Source organism: Eleutherodactylus coqui, chromosome 6, assembly GCF_035609145.1.
Source record: "Eleutherodactylus coqui strain aEleCoq1 chromosome 6, aEleCoq1.hap1, whole genome shotgun sequence".
Taxonomy (NCBI): domain Eukaryota; kingdom Metazoa; phylum Chordata; class Amphibia; order Anura; family Eleutherodactylidae; genus Eleutherodactylus; species Eleutherodactylus coqui.
The window spans coordinates 204,987,152-205,003,165 of NC_089842.1; the positions used below are offsets into that span (position 1 = coordinate 204,987,152).

Consider the following 16,014-nt stretch of genomic DNA (forward strand, 5'->3'; position numbering starts at 1 on the left):
CCTCTATTTAGGCTTAGAAGTCCTTCCGAGGATTTATGCCCAGCGAGGGTTTTTTGTGCTACGGAGTGTTTCTACACTAACATGTCACACCTGGCCCTGTGAATGGACGAGAAAACGCTAATTATGCTTGGGACTTGATCGCATCTTTTCTTCATTCATGCGATTTTATGGCGCATGCAGGCGACCGTAAACACGCATACGCTCGTGTGAAAGAAGCCTTAAAAGATGTGCCGGTTTAAAGCCCATTAGTGACATCAGTAAAGAGGTGTATTGGCCATAACCAAGGGGTTAATACTCAACTCAAAAACGGTTGCAGGCATTGAAACAGGGGAAAAAAAACTGCACCCATCCATTTCTGATAAAAAAAACTCTACCCTTAAATCATGTATTCTATGACTCCCTTTCCATTGAAGTTTCTTGGGCTGCCACTAAGATGGCTGACAAGCACCACTAGTGTGCCAAAAAGTTTCTCCTCCCCTCATCTAAGTATGTACAAAGTTTCCTACTTTTTGCTCTTTGTTCAGAAGGTATGCTTACTGGCCCTGACTTTTGAATTATTGTACAATACATCATATGCATTTCAAAATTGGTGCAATTGAAGAAAAAAAAAAAATTAACAAAAAAACAAACAAACAACCCTTTCTAGCAACGAGTGCTCATACGACTATGATGTTAGGTTTACCGAAAGAAGCTGTTGGAATGAGACAAAAATTGCTCTGTCATTAGGATTAGGACAATCGCTTAAACTTCTGAAAGCAATAGTGGATAATATGATTTGGCTTCATTATGGAAAACTCTCCCTATAATGAATTTAAAAAGCTGTGCCGTTTTCAATCTCATCTGTCGCATGTAGGTCAGACGTCTATCAGCCCATTATAACGAACTGCAAACTAACTTTTCAGGTTCAGTCTAATTCCAGGACAGTGCTGACGAACGTTATACTTTGTAATCCGTTGCAATGGGAGCAACTGAAACCAGTTTAAAATGGCATGAGGTCAATTTCATTAAATCTTGAATTCAAGCACAATTCTGTACCAAATCAACATTTACAGCGCTGCAGAGTTGCTCTTTTTATTTCACATTATGTTAATAGAACAGACAATACAATACTTTGGCTTTAAAGGCTTAAAAGAAAATAAAACTATACAATCTGTTTAAAAACACAAACTATATATTATGCAACTGCTTTCAAGCTTCAAATGTTAGCAGCACTTATGCTGGCCATACAAGGTAATGCGTAGTCCTAGAAGAACCATAGAGTCAACAATAAATCAGGAAATAATTAGGAGGAGTCATTATGGAGAAGATGTGATGAAGAGCAGCCTAATGATCTGGAATAGATTGGACCGTATTCAAGTTATTCTGAATCCTGCCACATGGCTAACATCCATTATCCATGGTTAAACATCTATTATGACTGCTTATATACGTGGCAAAATTGGGATAGGACTTGACGTAAAACATACCATTATGTCTAGTGCCAACTTCAGATATTTTGCCACAACAGGGAGCTTTAACACAAACTTCATCAAGCCTACCTACCCTCAAGTCCTGTTGTATTGCCTGCTTCTTCTCCATGAGACTACTTTCACAAGGACGTTAAAAAAAGAAAGTTGTGACCGCGATTATCCAGCACAACTCACATTCGATAGCCCATTGACATCCCATCCATGTGCTAGGAAAATCGGACAGAAGGAGAGTGCATGTGAAAGTAGTCTTACTGTTGTGTTACCATACAGAGATTTTACAACATGATTTGTGGGTTTTTTCCCAAAATACTTTATGGTTTGTTGAGTGCCTATTGTCAAAACTAGTCAATAGCATCACCTAGATGGCCAAGTTCCATTCCTGATCCTTCCAGGCAACCATTAATGTAGCATTATTAAAAATAGGACTGTAATTTCTGAAACTACAATAGTTACCAGTTGCCTTAAAGGAATTATTCAGGCATCTTCTTCAGTAAGACTAAGTAGAAAGTCAAATATATATGTGAAATCATTGTAGTCCATACCCAGATAAAAGGATATAGTACTTTCATTTAGATACAGCAGACTTGCCGATCAAACAAAAAAAGAAGAAAAAAAAAACTCTTCTTCTTTAAAAACTAGAGAAACATTACGAAACAAGACATTTCATTGCAATGCTATCTACATTACGTATTAAATAAACAACACAGTAATGGCGGGCAGTTGCATAGTTGGGATGAGTATTCAAACAATCAATGTATAACTTAAAAAGGTCCATGTGATGCCATTAAATCATGCGACAGACATGACTGCACTATCGCTGGGCACATGTCTAATATTGCAAGAGTCAGGGGCTCGGGTCACAAATGCCTGATTTTAGCAAGCAGTGGCCAGGTGCACAAAGCCATCAAATAGTGATATTATATAGCAAATAATGGTCGCTTAAACCCCTCCCCAAGGCAAAAGAAAAAAAAATTCTGCCTACACCCTTGGCTATTGGGTTTTGTGGCTTCCACCATTTCTCAATGGGAAGACTTAGTCTTTTCCTATTAGACTTTGTAAGAGTTCAGTGCACTAGAGCTCAGCAATGAGTATTGAATAAAGTCCAATGGTAAATTCATTTCTCCGTACGACGGCACCAGCCAATCAAACTGGTTTGGTGGTCCGATTATATACAAGGTGTTCTGTGTCTTCTGTTGGGGGAACAGTAGGATTGTTTACGTTTGCTTGCCGCTTTCGACTTCCTCTCTTCTTTTTTAAAATACAGTATCCAATCACAGCAAGGACAATCATGATGCAGATACCAAGAAATACCGCAATTGCTATCTGTGCTGAGCCTATAGAAGAAAAGCAAAGAGGTTTTTGACCTACATTTCTTTTGATCTTTTTTGCCTAAATAAATCCATAAATCCAAATAAAATCCATTTTATATGCCTAAATAAATCCATATTCATCACATATTATCAGTCTCTTAAAAAAAAAATTCTACTCTAAAAGGCACCTGTCCCTTGCACAAATGGCAAAAAAAAATAAAAATATTCTGCAGTTTTGGCTAATACAGCTCATTGGATCCTGTAATATGCTGCACAATGGTTCAGATCCACTAAATAGATCGTTTTCCCAGGCACAAATACTATTGATGATCTATCCAAAAGATACGTCATCAATAGTTGATCGGCCGTGGTCCATAACTCGGGAACTGCCTATACACAGGGTTGGAGCGGGAGCTGCTGCTCCAACCCCTGTGTAGTGGCCGGCACTTGTAATTGCAGGCCCAACTCATCAGCCAGGTTCCAGAGCGGCGGACCCGGCCGATCAACTATTGATGAGCTATGTTGAGGATAGGTCATTAACAGTATTTTTCCTGGAAAACCCCTTTACGTTTGTGTAGGATTTATATATTTAATAAAACAGATTATATATAACGTATAGGTTAAATAAACCTTGGCTAATATAGTGAATTGGAAAAAAACAACTCACCTGAACTTGCTTCATGTGCACTTGGATTTTCCATCTCTACTTTAAAAATATCAGCATCTGTTAATGAGAAAAACATTGGTGGAAGTCTAAAGAAATGAAGCTTATTAAGAGCACAGTCACTAGCCCTTATGATAAAAGCAGGAGATGCACAACATATAGGAAGTATGGCAGGTGAAATACTTTTTCCATCTCATTGGGTACTATGGATACAGCCACCCTTTAAACATCCGGTGTTTACTCAAAGTTTTTAGGTGTAGGGGCGACTACTTAGTTCATGTTTATTTAATAACTGTCCTGTGGATGGCCATATTGGACACAAAGTGTGTATGCAATGTTATACAGCTCCAGTAAGGCTTTCTGCATTGTCTGTTTGCCTCTGGTTTACCTCTGTTTGCCACAGGTTGCCTCTGCTTTATGGCAGCTACAATGAATTCATTAGTTGACAGAGTAAAGGCTGATTTACATGCAACGATTATCGCTTAAAATTCATCCAAACAACGACTTTTGAGTGATAGCTGTTGCGTGTAAATGTGCGCCCATCGTGCACTTACCATCACGGAGTTCAGCTCAGCATAAAATCAGTCATCCCTGATAAGAGGGACGGCATGCTGTGTTCTCCACGGGCAGCGCTGATGGCAGCAGCCTAGACACAATGCTGTCGCCAAACAAAGCAGAAGTATTTAGAGAACAGAGTACCCACTGTTCTCTAAATACATGCAAATGAAGCTAGTTAGCTACTAATGGGCTGATAAGCCCATTAGTATGTAATTCAAAATGATAGCTCAAAACTGTCAGTTTCTGACGAATTTTGAGCGATAATCTTTGCATGTAAAAGGACCTTAACATCAATAGACTTTAAGGGTGTGTTCACACGTGGATGATTTACTTCATTTTTTTATTCTGCAGAAAAAGCAAATTGCCACTCTGTAGTATGGATTTTGTCACAGATGCACAGCAGATTGCTACCCCTTTAACTGGAATACAACTGAAGGATTTGCAGAAGAGCCACATCAAATGAGCTCCATATGAACATACTCTTAAATGCAAGTCCACACACTGTAAACACTGCGAAAAATCCGTGTTTACAGTAACAGCATAACGGATGAGATTAAACCAAGTCTCATCCGCAACGAGAAAAAGTCTGCAGTGTAATTTTAGATGGAACGATTATCATTCACAAACACTGTTCAAATGAGCAAAAGTGAACAATAATCGTTCAGTCTAAATGTGAGCCAACAACCGAACGAGAATGGCTCGCCTCTCGTTCATCGTTTAGTTTCTGCAGGACTAAAAATAATCTCTAGCTCTTTCGCTTTACATTCCGTTTAAACACGTGTTCTGCGTTTCACATAAAGAATGTCGACACTGAGGAAGAAGTGAATAGAGATGAGCGAACGTACTCGCAAACGCCCCGCCACAGAGCGCCCCCGAGTACTTTTCACCTGAGTAGTGAAGTACTCGAAGATCGCGGTGCTCGATTGCGAAATTGGCCTTACCGAGTACGTTCGCTCATCTCTAGAAGTGAACGATTCTCATTGAGCAAGTCAACAATGCCTATCTGAACAGGCTGCACGAGCGCGGACAAGCTAGTGAGGTCACTCATGGAAAGGAGAATCTTGCAGGATAAAAAAAAAGGGGAGGACACACACACGCACACGAAAAAGGCCATCCACTTTAAAAATGCATATGGTTTTTGACTCCCTAACGACCCGGCCTTCCCAACCCCCACACCCCCACCCCTGCCGTCTTCTTTTCTTCACCACTTTCATAAAATCATAACTCAAATTATTTATCCATCAATGTAGCGGTCTGAGAATTTATTTTTTGCAGGACAAGTTGTATTTTTCAATGGTACTATGTAATGTAGTGAGGTGGGGGAAAGAAATAAAAATTTTTTTTAAATTCTCAATTGTGCCCTTTTTGAGGGTATCTTTTTTTTCTACGGTTTCCCCAGTCAGCAAAAGTGACATAACTATTCTATGGGTCAGTACGATTGCAACGCTACTAAATTTATATACGTTTTTTTTTCTGTGCCAAGTTTAAAAACAAAAAATATACTCTGTCACCATCTTGACAACCATAGATTTTTTATTTTTCCGTCCACATAGTATTTTTTGCGGGATGTCCTGTAGCTACCATTAGTAAAATTTCAAAGTACATACAGCTCTTTGATCATTTTATACTAAACTCTTTTCTTGGCGACAGGGTGATCAAAAAGTGCAATTGTAATATGGGGGGGGTTATGAGGGATAAAAAAAAAAAAATACACAACCAAAAAACGTTATTTTGATAGATTGGACTCTTACAGCTGAAGCAATACCAAATTTGTTTTTTTAGATTAGAAATATGGGAGGGGGGGGGCTAAACTTTTATTATTTTTTTTAAATAAACTCTTCTATTCATTTTACTATTTTTTTTTTATTCTCCATTGGGGGTCTATTTTGGTGCAGTTTTTTTAGTCCCATGGGGGACTTGAACTTTTGATCGCTCCTGCAGTATAACAGGATACCATTGTATCACATTACCCTGAGATACCTGTCTGTCAAGCCACATCACAGACATGGCTTCATAGGCAATCTGCAATGGGAGCCCTGAGAGCCTTCAGAAGGCATCCAACTGCCACGGCAACCAAAAAGACCCTGCAATTTCATTGCGAGAAGGCCATTTGGGACCTCTGAACTCTAATTGGGGTATTTAAATGCTGCGGTGTGGATTGATGGAGGCATTTAAAAATGTTAACAGCTACGATCCAGCTTCATACCAACCCCCGAACCTCCATAAGGCAACTGTAAGTCATGAAGCGTTAAGTAGTTAACATTCGGTTGCAGATTTAGATGGGCATTTTGCCACTGTAGTTTTCAGCACTTTCTTTTCCCCAACTTAGTCAGATATAGAAATGCAAAAAGCGCATTCAAGTTTTTGCATGGGACAGAATATTGCACAACAATGTTGCCCTCCTGTGGAATACTCAACACCAAAAACCATACTGTTAACGTGCGGATATTGATGCCGAATTGAAAACAGCAGCAAGGTGCCAGAAATTCCACATCAAAATTCGGCAGATTCTTATGGCCGCCTGCAGATGGGCGGAAAGCTGCCATAGGATTGCATTAGCAAACGCAATCCTAGGCAGACAGCTGCAGTTTGTCCGCGCGAAATCCCGCGCGGCAAACAAACCGCAGCATGTCCTATTTCTGTGCGGGGCTTATGAATGGACCTTGACCTCACTTTTAGACTCCTCAAGTAAGTGTACTACACCTAGACTTTTTGTAGCACATGGCAAAAGCTGGAATCTACAGGTATGCATTCAGCAATGTAAAAAATTACACAAAGATTTTTTCTTTCTAATTACTACAGTGCCAATTACTTATTTTTCTCCATAGACCATCTCAAAATGTCCTGCAATTCTCAGAGAGAAAGAAATAACAGGCTCGTGAACTGTAGAATGTAGGAAGCATTAGCTTATTGTGACTACTACTGGCCCTTGTGAAAACTGCAATATTTCAAGAAATCTACGCATAATCGTATCATACAGTATATTTTATTTTCCAATGATACCTTTCTGAAGGCAATATATCAGCAGATGTAGCCCCAAAAATACATACACAACAGCAAGGTACCAGTAGAAAACTTTAAAAAGGACCAAAAGATGGTGTTCCCAAGAGTCTATGAAAGGCAGGCTATATAGTTCTGGGCCACCTTTTTTTTTCGCTCTCCAAAACCGCTATGGCTGATACAGAGCCTGCTGCACCCCATCTATAAAATATCAAAACTCTGAACTGGATGGACAAGGTCTTCCTTCGGCCTAACACACTATGTTACGAATACTTACCATTAACTCCACTGCAAAACTCTTCACAGTCGTGTTCATGAACAAAGTTATTTCTGTTTCCCTTACAGCCCCCGTAAGTAAAGCCCATGCACCTCTTCTCTACAGGATCAAAGTACCACCGAGAAAAGCTGGCTCGGCATGGACCAGTATCGGGCAATTCCACACATCGAGCTAAAACAAAATGAAAAGTATTCTTTTGAATAAAATTGTTAATGACCTGGTAGAAGGATTGCACAGTAAAATATCAATATTTGCAGATAATGCAAAAAACTATGTAAAGTAATCAACATGAGTTCAGTATACGGTTGCAAATGGATCTGGATAAGTTGGGGGCAGAAAAGTGTCAAATGAGGCACCACTAATAAATAGAAGATTATGCACAATGGCAGAGGAAATACATGTCACCATTACGCACTAAATGGTAAACCACTTGGAAACACCGACATGGAAAAAGACTTGGGGATTTCACTTAACTGTAAGCTTAGCTGGCAGCAACCAATGTCAGGCAGTTGCTGCCAAGGCAAATAGGATCATGAGGGTGCATCAACAGAGGTCTAGGGGCACAGTGACTTTACAAGTCACTGGTCAGACCACACATGGAATATTGTGGACAGTTTGGGCAATTAAAGTAAAAAATGGAATGGGCGAACTACAATACCCAGGGAGTTTAAAAAATAGCCGGTTGAGGGGCGACCTAATAGGTATGTATAATATATCAGGGATCTCTCATATCTTTTTATACCCAGGACTGTGACAGCAACAAGGGGCCGCCCTCTATGTCTAGAGGAAAGAAAGTTTCTGCACCGAAACAGAAGGGGGTTATTTACTGTAAGAGCAGTGAGACTATGGAACACTCTGCCTGAGGACGTGGTGATGGTGAACTCACTAAAAGAGGGGCCTGGCCACCTTTCTTGACTGTAACAATATTACATGTTAGAGCACTAATTACTTCAGAAGGGTCGGTGATCCGGAGATTATTCAGATTGGGATCAGGAAGGAATTTTCCCCCCTTTTAAAAATGGTGAAAATTGGCGTGAACCTCTGGGTTTTTTTTACCTTCCTCTGGATGAACAATGGGGGGGGGGGGGGGGGGACATGATTCTTTTCTTCCAACTTACATACCTTTGTTGTTTGGAACGTCTAGTTCTTGCAACTTCTGAAATTCTTTATCATCTAGAAAAAAAAATTATTATGAATATGCAAAGAGTAAAGTGCCTGCGGGGTCAATGACACTATATGACGAGTATCACTAACCGAGCAAACAAAAGCCTCTTACAGTTCTCACTTTACACAAACCAATAGAGAAGTCAAACATCAAACAGTCAGAAATTCACCGTATTGCTGAGGTTTAACAGTGAAAAGTGGATAGCACATTTTTTTCAGCACATTAGGGAGTGGGTTTTCAAAGTGGGCCAATGACTTAATTACTTTTTAGCCTTCATGAAATAATCACCAAAGTAGAAAATGATACTCACAGTTTTCACAGGAAGCCTCATCAGAGTTATCATCGCAGTTTTGAGTATCATCACATTCTAATGCAGCATCGATGCAGCAGCCGTCAGCACAGCGGAACTGGGTCTTCAGACATTTACCATTGCAAACTGTAAAAAGAGTGTTTTTACGTTTTAGAGCTTGTGAAAGAGCATAACACGTTTTATACAACTACATAAAAATATATTACACATTATTGCATGTAGCAGACAAGTGTAGGAATACAGGAAATCATTTCCTCTCCAGTATGGGCCCATTGGCATGACAGTATTTTGTGGCCGTGTGCTGTCTTTGTACTGAACATTGTTAAGAAACGCAGATAGATCTCGCCTGCCCCAGTCACTGGGACCATATACAGAATCATCCCCACACCCTGGTGTCCATATGCTGGGAGCCCGAACCTCCTATTGAATGCAAACCCTGTTTTGTTTTCTAAACCAAACTGAGGAAGAGGCTTTCTCCTCAAAACAAAAAAAGTTCCTTCTACCTAAACTGTTCTTCAAGAAGTTTTTTTTTTTGGAGGGTTGGATCCCAACCTAGCAGTCCTCTCTCTGTACGGCTTACTACCAGTTTAATGCCCTGTCCATACAAGCACAAGTCATATTGGCAGCACCTCCCACGAATTTCTGGATATAGACTCTTATCAAGAAACTAAATAGGCCTCCAGTGATAATATCTAGTCTACATACACCACCACGGGGTTACTCCATCTTCTTTATCACTCCAGTTATTACTGAAGAGCTAGTTCATGGCTCAATATTAGCCTATAAGTAGAGAAGTCTGGAATCGTATAAGACCAGATATGTCACTGGAGGGCAAGATGACCGGACTCAGACTCACAGATTTTGGTCATGTAATGCAAGCAGAGTCGCTAGAAAAATCTATAATGCATGGACAGATCAGTGGAAAAAGACCTGGCCGCCAAAGGACACGATGGCTGATACTGTCAGAGCTGATACTGGCATTGATATCACACAACTGAAAGAAGCTGTGCAAAACTGAAAAACATGGAGGGAGCTTGCCTGTAGGGTCGCTGAGGGTCGTGAACGACTAAACAGCTAACGACAACAATACTCACATAACTTACTGGTCCTTGGATTAAAAAAAAAAAAAAATTGCTGCATGTTACATTCTCGTCAGTTTTTAGGAACTAGAGTAGTAGCACATGGAGTTCTGGATCATCATACTGCACACGAATAAATAAGGATACAAGCCCAACTTACACATGGTCTTGCGAATACAGCCCAAGGGCCAGCTTTAGGTAGTACGGTGCCCTGATAAGGTGGACTCTTATACAGTGTACAAATAAACACACCTTGCCTAATTATAACCAAACATTATGGTTTTATATGTTGGCCTAAAGACATGGTCATACAGTTTGCTAAACAATGCTATTCAGCGCCACCACTGCCATTCACTGCAAAAATATTTTGTACAGCGCCACACAATGCCTAAGCAAATATCACTTCTCAACTGATACCAACTTACAGTTGCTAAAAACGACAGCTCTAGATATGTTCGACGTACAAGGCATCTGTGCCACCCCCTTCAGCACACTGCCGTTGATATGCCCTATATGATTTCACAGGTCGCATACCTATAAGCAGTGCCACTAACCCATGGACAGCCAGGTAGTAATATCAACCAGTTTAACTTTATTACGGAATATAGTGGCAGTAAAAGATTTCAAAGAAATATTTACAGAAGTCATATAAAGGTAGCCGGACCAAAAAGTTATTTACCTGGCTCCAGTCTCCTTCCCATACCGGTACCATCTACAAAACAGAAATGAGTGGAAATAAGGGCTTGAATTTTTTTTTTTTTAAAGTTACAAAATACAAAAATGCTACTATTTCGAAATACAAAACACTTGTTAAAAGGGGATGTCCTCTACGTCTAGAAGAAAGAAAGACTATGGAGCTCTCTGCTACAGAACATAGTGATCTCACTAAAAGAGTACAAGAGGGGCCTACACACCTTTCTGGACTGTAATATTTTTTAGGCTGGATAGAGCACCGCCCCCTAAGCCTTTCTATTCAGCTACAAAAACTAATAGGGATGGAAACCTTGAAAAGAGACCAAAATGATGTTTTTTTTTCACATATTAATGGCAATAGTTCCATCCAGGTTCCACTCTCCATGCCACTGCTATGAAGTTAATTAATTAATTAACACAGAATTTTAAACCTATTAAGATATCTAAAAAAAATTATATATATATAAAAAATGGTTTGTAGGGTGAACATACCACAAAAGGGGGCTTTCAGTTGTAAACTATTGATTGCCTACACTCAAAATAAGTCATCAGTCATAGCTTGGGAGGGGGGGGGGGGGGTGTTGCCTGGGACTTCCATAGACCAACTGTTTTTCAGGCTAGCATGCTTGTGCACTGAAATGATTCCTTAAGGAAGCAGACAACTCCATTCCCAGTACAGTGGCCAGGCTTGGTATTGCAGGCAAAGTTCCTATTCATTTCAATGGGAACTTAGCATGTTATACCAAGCCCGGCCACTACAGTAAGAATGGAGTTGTCCGCTTCTGCAGAATTCAGTTCAGTACATAAGTGCGCATAGTTGATCGACAGGGGTCCCAGGCAAAGAACCACAGCCAATCTACTGTCGATGACCTATCCTTTATGGCGGCGCTTCCCAACTCCAGTCCTCATAGACCCTTAACAGGTCAGGTTTTCAGGATTTCTTTGGTATTGCACAGGTATTGTAATTGTCTTTGCCTCAGACATTGCCACAGGCGATCTCTCCATAGAATATCCTGCAAACGTGACCTGTTGGGGTCCGTGAGGACTGGAGTTTGGTAAAGACTGCTTTTAGGCAAAACATCACACGAGAGGGTAGATTTTTTAAGCTATACACATTTTTAGTTAAATTTGCTGCTTTTTATTGCTGCAAATTTACCTCCATGTTCACCAGAATTTACGCAGGTTTGTCTACAGTCCTCTTTTTTGACATAATTGTTCCTGTTTGGGTTGCAACCTCCATATACAAACTCTTCGCATTCATTTTGTGCCGGGTTATAATGCCATCGCAGAAAGGAGCCACGGCATCGACCAACTTTCTTAGGAGCAAGACAGTATTCTGCAAAATAGGAATTAAAAAAAAAAAAAAATTAAAAAAAAAAAAAAAAAAGATTGTTCGAAACTATCATTCTTTTCTACAGCAAGATTATCATTTCCTTAGCCATTATATGTATTTGCTGAAGTTTAATGCTATGATCTTCAAGAGAGTGAATGTAGACACCCGTGAAATGAACAGAATCAAGTGAAAAAAATATTGTACAGTCTGTCTGCCATGTGTGGTTTTGTGATTTTACTTATATGTAAACTCTACAACAATGAAGGACTATGGTTATATGTGTATATGAGAGACAGTAAAAGGCTCTTTTACAGGGAGCGATTGTTTAAAATCACTGGACCATTCGAATTTGAATATAACTCATTCAGTGTAAATACGGCCAACAATTAAAAGAATTCATTTACTTATCATTTATTTTATAAAAGCATAAAAATCATTGTAAGCTCCTTCGCTAACCGTTCAGTTCAAACACCAATCATACGATCCTGTTTAAATACAAAGATATAGATTTATTACACTTATTTATTATTTAAACTGACTGCCTGAGTCATGTGTGCCATCCTTTTCCAAGATGAACGATTTCTCGCTACATGTAAAAGTTCCCTTACAAGGAATGATAATGCTTGGAAAAAGGTTGACTCATACATGACCTGTCCATCTATGTTAATGACAGTGTACAAGCACGGAATAGTTGTAGCAAACGTCACAGGGTGTGACAGAGAGCAAGCATGTCAGTCAGCGCTCATTCCCTGCTGTACTGGAATGACCGATCAATAACACAATAGCTGTTTGTGAATGAACTGTCAATGATGGGGTGCACACTTTCCCCATCTACATGGAAAAGTGTGCAGCGAGTATTTTTATGCTTGCATAGACTAGCGTTTGCTCATTCGTCAGCTGATCGTTGCTCCCTTTACGCAGCCCGATTGTCAATCAAACAAGCGTTCATAGGAACGATCTGGCCTGATAACCAGTAGGACCACTAAAGTGAAGAGCACTTTTAACTTCCTGAAGTAAGGCAGGATCCACATCACCTATTGGACAAATCTATGTCCAATAGGTGCAGCTTCCACCTCCAGGGCCTTGCATGTTACTCCCTCCACTGAAGATTATGGGTGTCGTGGGTACAGTGTAGCATTTCAGAGATAACAGATCTGCACGAAAAGATCTCCAAATCTAATGCTTATACTCCTTTCTGGAGTGCCAAAAAGAGGTCAAGGAACCCAATTCTCTTGATATAAGGGACATCTAGATATGGTTACACATTGCACCATTCCATTGGTACTTGCCCATCCCTGCTCTTGACCTATGTGTCATTCCTTTTCTCTTTAGTATGGGAAGTATATGAGAGCAGAGACAGACACACAGACACACCTCTATCCAGATTGTGAGGGCTGCAACGAAGGGCATGGTGGGCCACGTGTATGTGCTAAATGCATCCATAGGGTTCCAATAACCAAATGAAGGCTAAGAGAACGTCCCTTTGCCTTGGCAAGAATACCGCAAAAAAAATATATACCATGTAGTATATACTTTATAAAAGTTACATAATTTTCTATGACTATAAAATGTACGCATGTACATTGGATTTTATCCTAAATTACAGAGGAGTTAAAACTAGTTAGGTGTTCGCTTTAAGATAGCTGCACACATTATGGAAATGCTGCTGCAGAGTTTGTTAGGGCTCATGGCCACCTAGCTCCATTTCGTATAGAACCATAATAAGGCTTTCATTGAGGTAGGGCATGACATACAGACTCACCCTCAGTCTCTTCCTGTGTTAGCACAGTGATGGTGACAGTGGCGGAGCTCTGTTGACTTGTAGTGTCTGTAACTACCAACACAAAGGAGTACTGTCCATTCAGAAGATTAGACACTTGTAGATATGCTGGTTGGTCTTCAACTTGCTGCAAAAGAATTAACTTCTATGAAAATAACCGTTAATAACACTAATCCAGATAGAGAGAGGTCCACTGTAAGTATTGCTGCTCACTCATGTTTGTATAACTGATATCACAGGTGAAGATTGCTTCTTTAAATTATGGTAGGCAGAATGAACATTTTCCAAAGGAAGCATAAGACCACCATTTTTACCATTTGCATACATTTCCCAGAGGAGCATGCAAAATACCACGGCAAATGACCCCAAAGATAACATTCTAAGTAGACCCAACATCCAGCCAGATAATAAAGACTACCTCCAAACATCTTACAGGGATGCATGCCCATGATGCATCTCCTCACCCAATTTAACCACCAACTCCAAGGACACCACTTGCAGCTGTTATGGCAAACCGACAAGACCCCCAACACCCCTATACAACATGGTCACTATCCCACACAATCCCCTGTGGCCCCATCTCTATCCTGCAGCCCCATCCTAATCCATGGGAAGAAAGCGGCAAGGAAGAAAACTCCATAGAGAGTATGTGGAGATGTTCCTCCTGTGCAGCCCTAATGGAGAGTAACCTGCAACTGGATTAACACAGTTCCAATACCTCTAGAATTTTCTTCCCATCCCCCCCTCCCCTCCCCCCCCCCAGTCCCCATCATGGAGGCCTCCCATGCACTATGCCGGGCAGTCCAACCTCTCCTTACTTGAGCTCTATGCGACATAACATGATATATGGGGACCTTTCATCCTGTGGCTTAACAGCTGTTGTGCAACCATACATTTCAGCATGTGTTGCTGAAGAAACACTGCTCTGTGCTAACCCATGACCACTGAACCACTAATCTGTTGTAGCTGAAGCATCTAAAATGTTGGTAAAACTATGCACATTATGGCATTGCATATAACAGAACTTGCGTATTATAGAATACATTATTGGAATCAAGCTCTTGAAAAGTAAGGCAGATAAAAGAGCAATTAAGGCATAGAAAGAAAAAAAAAAAAATTCGCACACACACACCTCCAGGTTTTCATGTAGGCAGAGATGGCAGATAGTGTTGTAACGATAGGAAGTATATAGACTGTATTTATGAGCCCTGAAGCCTCAGGAAACCCTATAAGGTTGCTCTACCACATATATGAAGACTAGTATATTAAAGACTCCTAACGTAGTTCGGGCCAGGTTACAGATTTTTCTCCAGGGCACAGGAGCTTGAATTTACACCACTAACGGTAGGCTGTATACCATCATAAATATCTTGCAGAGAATTGGATCTCTTCACCTCTGATGGGTGCAGTTTCGATCTCATATATTGTATATTATTAGGGAAATGCATGTAACAAAGTCCTAATATTTGAGCGCATTCAGAAAAAGTGAACTAGTCTTTAAATTGGTTCTTCAAGATGCATTAACTTAAAGTGTATGAGGTATAACCTCATTTCTAGCTATTATCTATCCTGTATTTGTTTTTTAATATGTTCCCCTCTGCAGGCTGTATCTCCAAAAGTTCAGTTCTCTAAGCAGGTGGGGGAAGCAGGTTTTTTGCTGTGTTCCATATAATATGCACAGAGAACTACAGATTTTGCCCCCCATCAGTGACACACAGACATATCATAGAGGACAGAAGAGAAGTACTGAGCAGTGGAGAGGTTATTCCAGTAGCTGTAACACAATAAACACTCACACAAATGTGCCTGCAACTGTCTCCCTCTCCCCTCCCCGTTACAGACTACAGACTTCACTTGACAGTCAGTAAACAGGGAATTAGACGGGAGATCCTCTGTTGGCCAACTTTTCAGAGGGATTTTTTTAGCACAAAAGTGTGATTTTAGCTAAATAAAAGGGATTTGCACTCCTGCTTATATTCCCATTGGCTATCATGGTTTGAAAAGTTAGTGACTAGAGATGAGCGAGCATACTCGCTAAGGACAATTACTCGATCGAGCATTGTCCTTAGCAAGTACCTGCCCGCTCGGAAGAAAAGGTTCGGCTGCCGGCGCGGGTGAGAGGCGAGTTGCGGCAGTGAGCAGGGGGGAGAGAGGGGAAGAGAGATATCTCCCCTCCGCTCCTCGCCGCCGGCACCCGAACCTTTTCTTCCGAGCGGGCAGGTACTCGCTAATGACAATGCTCGATCGAGTAATTGCCCTTAGCGAGTATGCTCGCTCATCTCTATTAGTGACCATTACATATTTTTGTAAGTTGCATGCAAGAAAATGTGGGTTATTGTATGTTCTGCTTTTAGCAAAAAATGTGTTGGAAATAGA

The 16,014-nt window shown here is 40.5% G+C and overlaps 1 protein-coding gene across 1 annotated transcript in view; it reads right to left on the reverse strand.

The window, feature by feature from the left end:
• Nucleotides 1-1,057: 1,057 nt before the first annotated feature.
• Nucleotides 1,058-16,014, reverse strand: part of SPINT1 (serine peptidase inhibitor, Kunitz type 1) — a 33,540-nt gene continuing 18,583 nt past the window's right edge. Inside the window, exons 3-10 of the mRNA XM_066608646.1 lie at nt 13,621-13,765; nt 11,682-11,861; nt 10,512-10,544; nt 8,754-8,879; nt 8,401-8,451; nt 7,279-7,449; nt 3,447-3,503; nt 1,058-2,803 (exon numbers count right to left, since the gene is read on the reverse strand). Coding sequence (XP_066464743.1) covers nt 2,613-2,803; nt 3,447-3,503; nt 7,279-7,449; nt 8,401-8,451; nt 8,754-8,879; nt 10,512-10,544; nt 11,682-11,861; nt 13,621-13,765 — 954 coding nt within the window. The 3' untranslated portion in view covers nt 1,058-2,612. The remainder of the gene's footprint in view (nt 2,804-3,446; nt 3,504-7,278; nt 7,450-8,400; nt 8,452-8,753; nt 8,880-10,511; nt 10,545-11,681; nt 11,862-13,620; nt 13,766-16,014) is intronic.